Genomic DNA, 15,697 nt, shown 5'->3' with positions numbered 1-15,697 from the left:
TTGAATGATTTCATAATTACAACAGCTTTTCTGTCAAAGAATATTTAGTTTGTATAACTGCTTGGTAATGTCAACCGAATTCATTGAGATGATGTTGCTGTTTAATCACACAAGAGAAAAAAATTATAATCATCATTACATATTTCAAAGAACCAAATCCAAAAATAAATCATGTTTTACATTATTAAATTAAACAAATTGACATCAATATAGACTCTGGGGCAAATGCAAAGCTGTACATACACTATAACTGTTTTATTTTTCATTAAATGTTTTCCCATTTTTTTCAGCATACAGTAATGCTATTTTGCATCAGCAGATTAACAAGTTTGTAGCAGTTACATCAGAATGATCACATTACATTACTTGTTTGTCACTGAAGAAATTCAGAAGATCAAAGTCAGTGATTCTCTGAGGCAGATATGTATTTAAGCAGAAAGCATTTGATTTCTGAAATATGCATAGTCTCTCTAATGGTGGTGTCTCTGTTACGGACCAACAGAAGGCCACTTTTTAGTGTGCTCTCACTGACCATCACTGTAAAGAGGACACCCATCTCATCATACCTGCAAGAACAAAAATAATCTTCAACATTATAATATTTCATCATCAATAATTACAAATATTGTAATTTCTTTATGTGGATGCTTTTTACTTTGTGTTCAAATTCTCCAGAGACTTTGTGTCCAAGTATCCAGGCCATGTGGAAATTCCAACTTCAAGAAATTCTTGAAGCAAACCCTCACAAACCTGAAGACAAAGATTTGTTTTTGGGTCAGTGTGAGAACACAAGTAAATAAACACAATCGCAAATAAATATTAACTGAATTGAATTGAATTTAATTATTCAATAACGTTGTTCTGATATGCATTTCTAAGTATTCATTGTTTATTTTTCCTTTAGTAAATGTGCATATATTCTGCTTATGTGTTTTGCTTATGCAAAATTTAGTTAGTTTGTTGTTGTCTCTCAGTGTCTAGTCACTTCATGAGTTTTTTTTTTTTTTTTCAAATAGCCATTTGATTTCTGAAAACGGTTCCATTTAACCACATGAATGCATCTCCACTAAATGGATATGACTATTATATGCAACTTTAACTAGGCTATACAGATACACCGCATATATTTTTTATTTTAGATGCAGGCTGTAAAACATTAAAAGCGCACAAGGTAGGCTCTGTGATTACTTTCTTATATGGGCTAAATGAAACATTTTTGTCACACAAATATGTGAAATGCATCATTCAAAACTGTAAAGATTTTAATTCATTTGTCTATAACAAACTCTACCAAAAACAAAACAATGTGCCTTTGTAAACGAATGAAACTCTATATTTTTCTATTATTATTTCTTTCTTGTCACAGAGATGCGCTACAGTTCTCTGCTGTGTCTCTGTTGTGAATGCTGTCATCTAATTATATTTTATGGTCAAAAATAAAATGAAAAGAAACATGTAATTACAACGAAAACAAACATCACAAACTGTCATCTGCGGCCTTCTTTTGCTTTTGCATTTGCACTTGTATGTCTGGCAGTCATATCGCCTACAACATGTGTGCTCTCATATTGATTATTTTCAAATTTGGGAGGAGTAAAACTTGCATATGTTGTCTCAACAACCAGATGCATTAAGATCTGTCCAGCTTCATATAAAATGTGAAGGATTCGGATTTCTGCTTTCCAATTCGTCTCATCATGGACCACCGTTTATCCTTTTCATCATCCTGTTTCTCAGTATTTACCTGTGAATTGATTTTAACTAATGAATAAGTTAAAACTGCTTACTGTAAGAATGTTCTGTGTCCTTGTTTCTCTTTTTGCCTGTCTATTTTAACTTTGTTTTCAGGAGACACACAAACCAGGTCATAGGTCATGGAGACCTCTCTCTCTCTCTCTCTCTCTCTCTATCTGTTCCTATGAATAGAGGTCCAATACAGAGGAGAAGAAGACACCTGTTTTATTGTCCTGATATATTGCCTATAATTTTATAGCTGTTTGATTGATCTGTTTTTGTGTATAATTAATAGTAATGTAATTCCTTTTTGTGTGAAGACAGACTGTGACTGTGTGTAGCCAAGATATTGCAGCAGACTGTTGATGGAAACAGTCTTGAACCAGCCTGATAACACAGCTGAACGTACAAGAAACATCCTTGAGTCTTTAACACAGATGGTCTTTTGTGTCTATTGTGTTCCTGGTTTAGCTTTTTACAGGTTGGAGATCAGCTCCTAATAACTTAGGGCGACCTCACCTCTAGGCATCAGGTCGCCATCCATATCTGGATACAAATACAAGGCTTTCTTTGACGCACACACTAAGGCCATCCATATCTGGAAGTAGATACTATGTTTCTTTGACGCATGTATTTAGAATTGTCTATTTCTATTGTAACCAATGAGAACTGTTTACCTGGATCCCACCCTTTCTGGACTTGTGTAAAGAGTATAATTGTTTGATTGTTGAAACTGTAAGCAGAGCGGCCTAGGAACTCATTGAGAGTGTTGAAGCTGGCTTCTGCGAATGAAACTGCAAACTATCTTCAGTAAACTTAATTTATTTTTTTAAAATCTCTGACTCCGGCTCTTCTTCATCAACCAGACTGGTCATTCTTTGGGTTAAACTGTAAACTATCCCTACAAATGCATCCTAGACCACCTCCTGAATTGACCTGAGCAATCGGTCTCAACTGCTTTTTGGAGATTATTTACACTTGTTCGTTTCATGATCGGATAGTTATTCGATCTTAAAAAAGACAGGAAGTGACCACATGTAAACAGACGCTCAGTGTTCAAGAGAACAACCAATCAATCATTCATTTTCTTTTCGGCTTAGTCCCTTTATTAACTTGGGGTCACCACAGCGGAATGAACCACCTTATCCAGCATATGTTTAACACAGCGGGTGCCCTCCAGCTGCAACCCATCACTTGGAAACACTCAATCACAAACATACACTAAGGCCAATTTAGCTCACCCAATTCACATAGGAAGAACATGCAAACTCCACACAGAAATGCCAACTGACCCACCCAAGACTCGAACCAGCAACCTGTTTGCTGTGAGGCGATTGTGCTACCAACTGTGCCGCCGTGTCATCCCAAGAGAACAACCATTAGCTCCTAATGATTTGTTCACTTGAGTGAATGTGCATAAAAACTAGGAATGCCGTTATATTCAGTACGACCTCCACGCTTCAATATGCATACTGCAATTTTTTGGTTTTAAATTAAAATTGTATTTTGCATTTCCATTATTCCATCAAATACTCTCTAATACTCTCTGAACTCTCTAGAATGTATGTCCATGTGCTGAAACATATCTCTCTGCAATTAAATGTCCCATCAGTGAGCACTAAAGTGGAAGATGCTTTCACCTGAAAATGAAAGTGACGTATGCTGCATGTTAGCAAAAGAGCCCACATGATCCAGAAGCCCAGAACCAGAACTCTGGGACAATTCATCTGCTCATTTGAATAGTTATTGAAAACTATTATTTGAAAGTTATGACTTGTCTTGCTTCTAAACGGTAATTATGTTCATCTGCGACTTAAGCATTCAATGGGTTATGCCTTGGAATGTACACATTTGGGAAATTGTGTTGTCATTGGTTCACTTCATCTAGGAAAAATGTGTCATCATCACAGGCCTGTGGCAGAGGCTTGTAGACAGTGATGGACTGAATGGCTTGCCAGAGGCTCTGTGTGCTCCTGCAGTCTGTGAGGTTACAGATTTTTTGAGCATATGACAGTTTTGCATTTTTGAGAGCTGCTTTGTTTCCCGATCTGAAAGCTTCATCTCTGCAGCCCACAAACCTTTGCTTTCATCCACAACATCTGGTCTGCAGGTGTGGTGATGATTTTGTTGACGGTATCATCATACTTACTGAAAAAGGTTTTAATAACCAATGTTAGTTACAAGAAAAAAACTGGAAATCACTGTTTATTTTAGATTTTTTTTTTTTGTTATATTGTATTCGTTTTCATTCATTCATTTTCTTTTCGGCTTAGTCCCTTTATTAATCTGGGGTCGCCACAGTGGAATAAACCGCCAACTAATCCAGCATATATTTTATGCAGCCGATGCCCTTCCAGCTGCAACCTATCTCTGGGAAACATCCATATACACTACGGACAATTTAGGCTACCCAATACACCTGTACCACATGTCTTTCAACTGTGGGGGAAACCAATGCACCCGGAGGAAACCCACGCAAACGCAGGGAGAATATGCAAACTCCGCACAGAAATCCCAACTGACCCAGCAAACCTTGCTCTAAGGCGACAGCACTACCGACTGTGCCACTGCGTCGCCATGTATTCGTTTTAGAATTTTTTACATTTTATTTTTATTTAACACTGCTTTTTTTTTACTGAATATATATTCCAAAATTGCACCGAAACCTTGAACTAAAACCTAACCATGTGTATTGTTGCACACCAAATAATAATGAGCTTACCTATACATGTATAGCATATTTGTTTTAAATGTTTTGAGTACATGTGTGTTTTACTTTCGTATTAATGACTTTTATGGACTATTATGAACTCGGAATGATGGAATTACTTTTTAACACGATGTTACATGTGCTGTACATGTACGGCCATATTTTGTATTGTTTTTTAAGCCAATAAGTCCTTAATGTATGTCGTGTGGAATTTTTTTGTAATTGGTAACATTTGTGAGACTGTTGGGGTCTGTATGTATTCATGCTTTATTTATTTTATATACTTGTAGACGTTACAGTTAGCTATTTTTTATTTATTGCGTTGATAAGCTATAATCAAATCTGTCAGCTATTATCAAATTCTGTTCATAGAAAGGTTGGCATTTAACATTTATACACAAGTATTTATGTGTATTAAGCATCTGTTTTGTATATGAAATGTAAACGAACCGTATAGCTTTACATTGACATTTCATTGAGCAAGAACAGTCTTGATGTCGACTGCAACTTTCTGTCTTAGACCACGCCTACCAATAGAGTACCATTTTGGCAGTAGAGACACAAGTCTGATAAAGGTGACCCATACCATACCGAACTGAAGTGTACTACTCAGTGGAAATGAGGCTTAAGTGCATAGTGTGTCATTTGGAATGCAACTACAAATAATTTTGAGTGAATGCAGTGATCATTTTCACAACTTGTTATTGTGTGTGCACATGGACATGCTGGTCTGAAAATGAATTGTGTTCAGGCACATTAGTAGCTAATAGAATCAACTGAAATAGACCACAGCACTGACAAACTGAAATCTGCTCTAAATTTAATGGCACAATATACTTTTTTGTACTTTACCAGTAATATGCATCTATAAGTGGATTCACAATACACATAAATCTTTAAAATATTTAAAATAAAAGAGGTGCAGCTTGTGCAGACTGTCTGCTTGCACACAGATCGGTTTCCTCTCTGGAGAAGCATTCTGTCTTTGTATTTGTAAACACCCGGTAAATATCACATATGCCATGCAACAGGCTTATGAATGCAATGTTGGAGGAGTTAAGCTACTGTTTAACTATTAAAGGGGATTTATGATGCAGTGATACATTTTGCAGGATTCTTGCACTGATGTTTAGTTCTATGTATAAGCCACTGTACCTGTCTAAGTTCTGAATTAGATCCTCGTCCTATATCCAAGGCCACTTTTACTGGAGTTAAAGCAGGATGGAGCTTCAAAACCTGAACAAATCAGTGAAACAAACCATGGTCAGCTTCCCCATTTCCCTTTCAAATTAGTTTACATATTCAAACACTTATTAATGCAAATAAATGGCTTACTGTCCTCTGATGAAGCTTCTGTTTGCTGTCAGTTTTCTTCAGCCGTTGAAGTGAATTAAACAGGTAAGCCAGCATTCCCCGATCAACATTCACACTGACAGAGATTACATGAGGAACTACAGACTTTCTTCCATCTCTGCACTGAAAATTATACAATTAGTTTTTTTCAACAGTAATGTTAAACATTATTTCTAGGAGGGAAAACCCCCTATAAACTAATAGTCTTTGTAAATTCTTTAACATGCCATTTTACACTTAGTGGCTGAATTACCTGTGAATGATTTAATATTGTCTGAAATTTTAAATTCTCTGACCTGTACTTTAACGGATGTTTCTTGGTGAGTCTTCAGTAGTTGTGTGTCTCCCAGGGTCCACAGTGTCTCCAGCGTCTCTGATCCCCAGGGGAAATTATAGAGTACTTTAACACCATGAGATGCCCCCTCTTTCAAACTCTCATCGCCCACGTTGCACAGGTTGAAGTCAGACGGGCCTAAAGCAAACTTTAGCAGGAGTTCAAGTCAGTCACCCATGTTCCTTAATGCTTCTAATATTTGCATAGTGGCTTTCAGGGGTCAGTGACAATATCTTAGAAAGCAGTGTAATAAATATGAAATCCACATATTTCATATTTGAAATATATGCAATGCATTACTTGCTGATTCCCATACAGGTAAATTATATGATTATTGCAAATTTATACCAGATAAAAATATCTGACAAAATTGGTTCCTTTTACATTTTTATGTTATTTTTATATTCCAGGTTTTAAATCGGCACAATGTGGAGATCACAAAAAGCAATGTAGAACAGTACAATAATTCATCATAACATGAAGGTGTCTTCAAATATACATGCTCTTATTCTCTGAGATGTTTATGTATTCAAAACACCACTTGCTGCTTTTTTGACAGATAGGTCGATCATGCAAATTGAGAGAGAAAAGGGTTTATGGATCAAATGTGACTGTTTGTCAGCATCAGTGTCCTCACAATTAGTGCACCAACATTTAGCACAAAGGTGCTTTTGGGAACCTAGGCTTAATTCCTGGCTTGAGGTCCAATCTTGTTTCCTCTCTCTCTGCCCCATGCTTTCCTGACTACAAACTATACTCTCATATAAAATAAAAAGGTGTAAAACACATAAAAAAGTCAATGTTTGTTTTAGCTTTTTGAGTAAAATTCACAGTAGTTGGACAATCTGCATCTGCAAACAATCTTTATAATTCCTTGATATAACCAATCAAGGGGCTTATATCTTCAATCCATCTAAAGAATTGTTTTGCTATGCTGCAAATTCTAAAATTATAAAACATCCCTAGTGAAGAGTGTAAAAAAAAAAGTAAAATAAACTATTTGTTGTGTAATACTGAATTGCTCCATGTATTTGTGGAAATCTGTGATGCTTTTAACTCCATTGAAGTGAAATAAAATCATAAAGCAATGAGTAAGGTGAAAGTATTTGCATCATCAGTGGACCGTTGCTCTTGTGTGCAAACTGTCGAGGGTCAATGAAAGCAGGCAGCACAGAGCAGATGTGATCTTTGATCAGCATCTTAAAGCATGAATCTGGATTCTGGAACCTCTAGCAGGTTTACAAGATCAGATGGCTCTGGGAGCCGTAGCTACAGCTGCGATGATAAAAAAAAAATTTGTGATTAAGCAAGAAATCAAGCTGTTTGGCAGTTAAGCGCATAAGCTAAAGACCTTATCAATGACTGATTAAGCATGGACATTTATAGGATAAGTTATGCTTTGCTCTGAGACATAATACAATAATGTAAACTTGACTGACTGCTTCATCCCCACTTTAAATTATCAAGTGCGAGCAATTTACATTTCCTTATGGATTTACTCTGACATTGACATTGTATATTTGGGCATGCATGAAAGTTATGCGTGGATCTCCATAATATCCGTAGGTGCTGCTGTTAAATCAGGTAATCAAAAAGTAGGCTACATGATTACTTATTAGTGGGCCACGGCTGGATAAGATCAATCATTGGCTTTAACTACTTTCTCTAAAATATAGAAATGTTGGTCACACTTTACAATAAGGTTCATTAGTTAATGATAAGTAATGCATTTACTAACATGATCAAACAATGAACGATACATTTACTACAGTATTTATTCATGTTAATAAACGTTAGTTAATGAAAATACAGTAGTTCATTTTTAGTTCATGTTAACTCATGTTGCATTAACTAATGTTAACAAGCATGGACTTGAATGTTAATAATGCATTAGTAAATGTTCAATTATGATTCATAAATGCTGTACAAGTGTTGTTCATGATTAGTTCATGTTAGTAAATGCATTAACTAATGAACCTTATTGTAAAGTGTTACCGAAATGTTTTAAGTAATAATATCTGACGAACTGGTACAAATGCAGACTCTCATTTTAAAAATCATGCGTTCATTCTCACAACAAATTTAAGTTAGCCCATACTTGAGAGTTCGTTCTTCCAAGATAATCTGGGTACATGTTCACGTACGAGCTGTAAATGCTTTGTAAATGCCAGTCCTGCTTTTTATGGTAAAACGACTTGATTAAACAAGTTAAAGTAAAACTATTCAGCAAAATGAATGATTTTTTCATTTAAACAGTGAAAAATTAATATAAGCTACTCTTTTTTTGATCATACAGTTAACTAAAATGCATTATTCAAAACTGAATAATTCACTTTTATTTAAATTAGATTACAATTTTAACAAACCAGTTTGTATTTTGGTTGCGAAAGCATAGCGGCACTTCACTTCGCCTCAAATGTTATTTATTGTACTTAGGCTATTTATTTTGTAGATTGTTTGTAGACTGACAGAAAAGTACATAAAATTAAGATCCAAATTATACCAATCGAAATTCATTTTATATTTAAATTCACTTTATATATTTTCCAATAAAATATATGAAGTGTATATTTTTGTTTGTGCCCATCCGCTACAAAACTGTGCAGTGACGATTTGTTATGCTCCATGGAAAAAAAATCAAATAATGCTCCAATTAATGCTCTACTTTTTGTATCACAAACCTCTATTAAATGTTGGTTACATTTTTATAAAATTATTATATGCTGTAGTAACCTATACTTTAAATGTCAACATACAGTATATGCGCCTTTTCATTGTCTCTCACCACCACAGCCACAGCGAGCGCTAGTAAGGAACAGACCTTCATTTGACAAGCCTTTTAGCAAAGCCTATATTGATATACTGATATTTCTGTGCCAGTTCGACACAAAGGTTATAATAACTGAAGACAATTTAAAGAATTTAAAACACTCTGTTACCTGAACTCACTGCGAGTGTGTAGGAGAAAATGAAAGCACAGCGCTATCAAATGCTCAAGACAATCTTTAAAATACTTGTATAAAAAATGTCGATAGAAATTTGTGATATAGGAATTACCGCAGAGCATTGAAGATGCTTATTTGATTTTATGTCAGTTAGAAGGCCTGCTATTTTAATTCGAAAAGAAGAAAAAGAAAAAACTTAAGCATGATTGGGGTAAAACTGCCTATGCCAGTTATTAAAAAGGATTCAATCTGTGTTTTCATTTCGTAATCGAAATTTGTACTTTAGGTGAAAAATATTTAGTGCAAGCCTTTTATCCTTTTTATTTTATTTATTCTGTTTTTCTATACAATCCTGAAAGTTAGGGCGGTAAAGCAGCACTCCTCCGCTCTTATCAAGGCCGCGCCACCGGCATTTCAGATGCCCAATCACCCGCTCTACAACTGACCGAGTCATATATATATATATATATATATATATATAAATATATATATATATATATATATTGTGTCAATTAACCCATTTTATCAATTCTAAATTAATAGCAATGTTTTTCACGGGTTGGTGCGATACTTTATAGTGTGCAACTCAACATAATTTCCTCTAGGAGTAGCCAATGAAAATAAAACAAACACAAATAAGAAATACAGGTACGCCAGACATGAAGTTGGCGTGGAGCAACGCACATTCTCATGCAAATTTCATTGTTAGTAAATCCAAACGTGAGCGTGAAACCTGGTGTACACAAAGTTTTATGCATACACAGCGTTGATACATGAGGCCCCTGGTGTTTCAGTTTCACTGTCCAACCCCTTTATATTTGGACTTAATTAGGAATTAAAATATGTACGGTCATTTATTACGTAAATAAGAAACTGACCGGCACACTAAACTTTAATCTGATAAATCTGTCTATCTGAATAATTATAAAAGTGCACTCACCACACACCAGCTATTAGTGGAGTAGAGAGACAGTGATAGAGACAATTCGGTGGAAGGGGATGATTGGGAGGCCATGATAGTAATGGCCGATAGAGGGACTTTGGCCAGGACAATGGGGTTACACCCCTACTCTTTCCAAGAAGTGCCATGGGATTTTTAATGACCACAGAGAGACAGGACCTCGGTTTAACGTCTCATCCAACATAAAATGTTTTTCTCTTAAAGATGAAAGTCAACTCATCAAATTTTTCTTTAATGTACAGTACTAATGTTTTCAGAGTTACTTTAACACAATGTAATATATACTATGAATCAATTTTAACTTGACAGAAAAATTATAAAAGTGGTTAGCTTTACCTTCCTCCACCACTTCAGTCTGTGATGAACCCAGTAGTCCATCCACTGTGAAGACGTCCGAGGAGAACAGAACCAAACTAAAGATGATTCAGTGACCTCAGAAGAACTGTTAAAGGGGGGGCATGGGGGGAGTCATTTTTTAAAAGCTTGAAGTTTGTCTATAATTTCATTAGTCAATGATTTCTTTAGTCAATGCATAAAGTAAACTATTCACAAATTGTGTTGAAATGGTCTGGTGCTTCTGAAGAAACACTCAACTTTTCTTGAAAATCTCTCATGATTACATAGTTGTGCAAAGCTGCTATTGCCATACCAAGCGACAGCACATCTCTCATGTCTTCATAGTTAATATACCCTCCGATATCATAGATTCTCATGCACTACACTTCTTGACTATTACGTGAAAATGAGAGCCTAGAAAATAGTACATTTTATTTTCTGTTGGTCTTACTATACAATGAAAGTAGAAGATACTCAAGCAGGAAAATGTATAAAAACTTGTTTAAAAACATTTTTAAATGAATTGCTAATGGCCAAATTGATTAAATTAATTATGCTAAGCCAAAAGTGACCCCGCCAAAACAAGAAATCGGCTGAATAAATTTAAAGCCAACAGTTTAACTTTAGGAGACTTGTAAATTGAGCCTTTTTCCAAAAAAGTGGAGCATTCCTTTATTTTATTTTTTATTTAAAATTGCACTTGTTTTCACAGTATTCAGCTTAAAGATAAGAAAATGTCAACACTTGTACACAGACCCTTCCTCTAAAGTGTAGTGGTTGAAAGTTGACAACACTTTTCACTTTGTTTCTTAAGCCACCACAACATCCCACCCCCTCACACTCACTGCAGTACCTTTGCATCACCTGACAGCCTTTGAGAGGCACTAAAATAAATTACTTATTTGTACTATTTAAGTGATTAATTAAAATAGCATACCTGGTCAAATGAAAAAAATAAAGTCTCACTCACCAGTCAGATGAATGTCTTAGCTGATTATCAAAGTTATAGCACAATCCAGTCTCCGCCAATCCAAAGGGTAATGTCCTATTCACAAGCTCTAATGCCTGAATATACTGCTGCAAAGCACCTAGAAAAATATATAAATACAAAATAATAAAAATTCCAACACCTTATCCACAGCAGTCACATTGACGCATATTAAACATTCTACAACACGGCTTAACATAAAAAAGCTTAACGTGGCTTAATGTACCTAAACATTAACCAGAGAAACCCAAATTTCTGTCAAATTTTACTTGTAATTAACACTAAATACTGTAAGAATAACGAGCCCTAATGCCATAGATAGAGAACAATATCACATTTTCTTCCCTATCTAAGTCCATTATAAGGATAAAGTCTTATTTTACTTTAAGAACAAGCAGAGAAAACTAATTTCTATCAAATTTTACTCATGACAAACACTTTCTGATGTCAAAAGAAAGCTCTTATTCAGTGAGTTAAAATTATCATATTAAGTGCGTTGTAAATATAAAGCTTAATGTACATTAACAAGTGGTGGAAACCAAAATTCTGTCAAATTTACTTGTAATTAGTTTTTCACAATTGCTAAAACACTTAAACCCATTGACTGAACTAAGTTTTCAGTTGCCTGACCTCATTTAGCTAATTGTGCAGTCTGATGTCAAAATCTTAAACCATTTCACATGGTTAACCACTATGTGCAGATCTCACTTAAGACTTTTAAGCAAAACTCTCAACACTAATGTCTACACTCTAATGCACATGATTCATGCTGGTAAACACAAGTAGCAACAATCAAATACAAATAGAGAAACTTTTTGTCATTGATTAATCACAATCTCTCAAAATTAAAGTCACATTTTTCAAATGATGTGACACAACCGATATAAGCAAACAGGCTGTTTGAAAGTGGGAAGGAGAGTGTCTAAGCATGGTTACAAAAAATAATGTGAGAATATGAGTGCAATGGGGAGCTAATGAACTTGCACCTCCCGCTATACTATAGACAACCCTACACCAGAGTCGTTTTCCTGCAAGTCATGGATTTAGCATATGATGATATAGGTGAGGAATCATGTCAGGGCTGGATACAGCACACAAGAGGCTTCTTGCCCTTTCCTTCAGGAGAGACAATATCACGTTGCGTGTGATGTCGAGAAAGTGTTCTTTCCTGACTCAGCCAAAAGACAAGAACCAAAATGATCATGTTTTCACCTTTAATTTTTGTCTCTTTTTGTATGTATACTGCAGTAGAGTGTGTTGTAGGCTATATGCTGTGCAATAAACAAACTATATGGTCCTGAACATTTAGGAAAAAAATAAGAAATATGTTTTGAACAATATTTTGTTTTCTGTGTTGTATTGTTTACTACCTTCTAGATAGCGTAATATTTTGATCACTTTGTTTATTAATTGAGAGCAGTGCTTGACTTTGAACCAAGGTAAAACTGTTTTGAAGTTTCAAAGTTTCATTCTGCAAGAGAAGTCGGAGGTTTTGTTAATAGTGCTTGAAGATAAGGTTTTGTATTTAATGGTGTAAGAAAATAGAACAAGGGTTCAGAAGTTGTTTTAGCAATCAAGAAAACCTGTAAAACTAACTACTATCAAAAGTACAAGCCCTGATTCTGTAGATAAATTAAACAGAGACACATTAGGCAGTTTTATTATTTTGACAGCAGAATATATATATATATATATATATATATATATATATATATATATATATATATATATATATATATGTGTGTGTGTGTGTGTGTATTTTAGATGCAAATGCTGTCTGAAATTTTCCTCTAAAATGAAAATGTTTTATCAGAATATTGTGTTCAGTAATATCACTTTTATGGATTATATATATATATATATATATATATATATATATATATATATATATATATATATATATATATATATATATATATATATATATATATCAAATGAATGCACTTGTGTGCATATTGTTGACATTACCCCCAACAACATCATACAGGAGAATGCTTAAAATAATATTGCTCACTTTAGCTGTGGAAATATGGCTCTCTTTTGATAGTAGTAATTACAAGTAAAATTTGATTTAAAAAAATGTGTACATTAAGCTTTTTCCTTATAATGGACTTCAGTGGGATCCATGAAATATGGGCTCACTCGTTTTACAGTAATAAGTTTGACAAATGTGTGTTTCTCTAGTTGACGTTTGGGTACATTTAGCCACGTTACGCGTTTTTCATGTTAAGCGTGTATAAATGCCTAGGACTAGTCTCAAATCACCTTGCAAGAGACTCGTTCGAACAGACAAGCTGTCTTTGAGATGTTTTTGTATGTTTTGAGATGTTTCTTCTTTAGACGGGTTGTCCTTGCTGAGTATTTCTTGAAAACTCTTCAAGTTAACAATCCTGCCAGGTTCCTCGGGGATTCTGCTTTGCATTGAATTACTTATTCCAAACACGTATGCTCTTGAACGTATTGCCGAAGTCCACAGGTCAATAATGTTTTTCTTTAGTTCAGTTCCTAAAGGTCCATATGTACATGTTCTTGTGTTGAACGCTTCGGAAGAAATATAATAACGCTCAGAACAAAGTCGCATCAAAAATCTAGTTTGGTCCAAACTATCATCATGAGCACTGCACTTTGATATTTTCCGCTGATACAGAGGGAGACTCTCGCCCCAACGCTGAAGACAGCTTCTGGTGGATTTAAAGAACATTTCCAAAAAGGTATAATAGCTTGTAGCTGGCAGGTCGCATGTAAAGACAGCAAAATCACGCGGTTTGCGCGTTAAAGTTTCTATAGCAGTCCATAGTAAATACGTATTTGTATCTGTACAAATGTTATTAAAAATACGTTTTTTTATTAACGTTACTGAACAATAGCGTCCGGTTTACATCTACTGGGATTCAATGTTGCTAACATTTCCAAACTCATGCGGGTGTTTCTTCTTCGCTCGTTTCTTCTTCTTCTTCGATGTTTACTGACAGCTTGCAAAATCTGTGCATTACCGCCACATGCTGGACTGAGATGTGATTAGGAATGTATAAATAGTCAAAAAGACTGCCACAACTTTAAAAATCCGTATTGAATCAAAGAAACATGATAAAACCTAGGATAATTAATCAATATGAAGAGAATTTAACAAAGTTTTTTTCAGAACTTTTTCAAACTAAAATAAAATGAGTTTGAAACACTCAAAAGGCTGATGTAAATAGTTGCCTAATTTTTTTACACAGTATCATTTTTTTTAACATCTTTTATAAGTATTTCCAAACTTTTGAGGTAAAATGCTTCAAAAACGTTTGAGGAAAAATGTATTTTTCACAATTTTTCTAAATGATATAATGTGCTGTATGCGCTCTTTTTATTTCTTTTCTTTTTTTCTACATGTAGATTTGTCAGTATGCAATCTACTAAATGTTCAAATGCTTTTCTGTCTCCACAATCGAAATAGAAAATACTGCAAACACACATAAACTTTTAGGGGTTTTTTTTAGGTGTAACAAATTGAAACAAAAATATATTATATATAGCACGGTCCGTGTAACTGATGTATGTCGTATAATAAAACTGAAAGTATCTTGAGTTTGTTTTAAGCACTAACCTTATTTAAGCGATTTAATTCAACTTCCATTTAAAAAAAAAACCCTACTGGTTGAGGGTGGAATAACTCGCTTGAAAGTTCTTGCGCAAAAATTGACGTTATAGCAAGCAGTGTGCTTTGGTGGTCCGTGTACGTTTTGTTCATTTGTTTTCCATTTTCAAACGGAATAAAGGAAATTGAGAAAACGGCCGTTTTTCCGTTTTTCTTTTGCTCACGAGAAAACGAAAAAACGAGATTTTGGCTGGATTTTCGTTTTTTGGTTTAGGGTAGGAAAATGGATAAACGACTTTAAAATTCATTTTACACATGTAGGCGGTGCTGAAACGCCCACTTTCCTCTAATTGGTTAACCAAATCTGCGCTCGTGACGTCACCCTCAAAATAAAAGCCTTACACGCAGGCTTTTAATTATTATTATTTAATTATATATATAAACAAAGTTTACATATTCTATCATTTGAACCACACACAGTTAGCAGGCTTACATTCATTACGTATGTATAAATTAAATAAAAACGTAAATCAGCAGTATTCTTAGACATTTGTCATTAAAATAAGGTCATAGTTCACTGCCAAGCTTCTTGCTGCTGTGCACCTGATGCAGAGCAAAGATAGCCATTTCCGAGGAGCACCTGGTTTACATGATTGTTTCAGAGCTATTGTAGGCCTAAAAAATAGCCTACTCTGTATAAAATAATAATTTATTATTATTATTATTATTATTAGGCCTATTATTATTAGTATTGTT

General features: G+C 34.6%; 1 protein-coding gene across 4 annotated transcripts; it reads right to left on the bottom strand.

Annotated features, from left to right (window-relative positions):
* Positions 1 to 234: 234 nt before the first annotated feature.
* polg2 (polymerase (DNA directed), gamma 2, accessory subunit) lies at positions 235 to 14,297 on the bottom strand. 4 transcript variants are annotated; one of them, XM_087257116.2, is made up of 8 exons: positions 13,627 to 14,297; positions 11,344 to 11,461; positions 10,374 to 10,479; positions 6,094 to 6,279; positions 5,780 to 5,920; positions 5,600 to 5,680; positions 656 to 750; positions 235 to 566 (listed from the first exon to the last, which is right to left on the bottom strand). In XM_087257116.2, the coding sequence occupies exons 1-8, from the start codon at positions 14,060 to 14,062 to the stop codon at positions 401 to 403; spliced, it is 1,329 nt and encodes a 442-aa protein (XP_087113242.1). In that variant the 5' UTR covers positions 14,063 to 14,297; the 3' UTR covers positions 235 to 400. The 4 variants fall into 4 exon arrangements, with proteins under 4 accessions (XP_087113242.1, XP_087113243.1, XP_087113244.1 ...); XM_087257117.2 differs by having other exon boundaries at positions 5,780 to 5,915; XM_087257118.2 differs by having other exon boundaries at positions 6,094 to 6,170.
* Positions 14,298 to 15,697: the final 1,400 nt, after the last annotated feature.

Source organism: Danio rerio, chromosome 6 (assembly GCF_052040795.2).
Source record: "Danio rerio strain M-AB ecotype USA chromosome 6, GRCz13ab, whole genome shotgun sequence".
Taxonomy (NCBI): domain Eukaryota; kingdom Metazoa; phylum Chordata; class Actinopteri; order Cypriniformes; family Danionidae; genus Danio; species Danio rerio.
The sequence above is the reverse complement of the archived record's forward strand: the minus strand, read 5'-3'. Positions and strand labels throughout refer to the sequence as shown.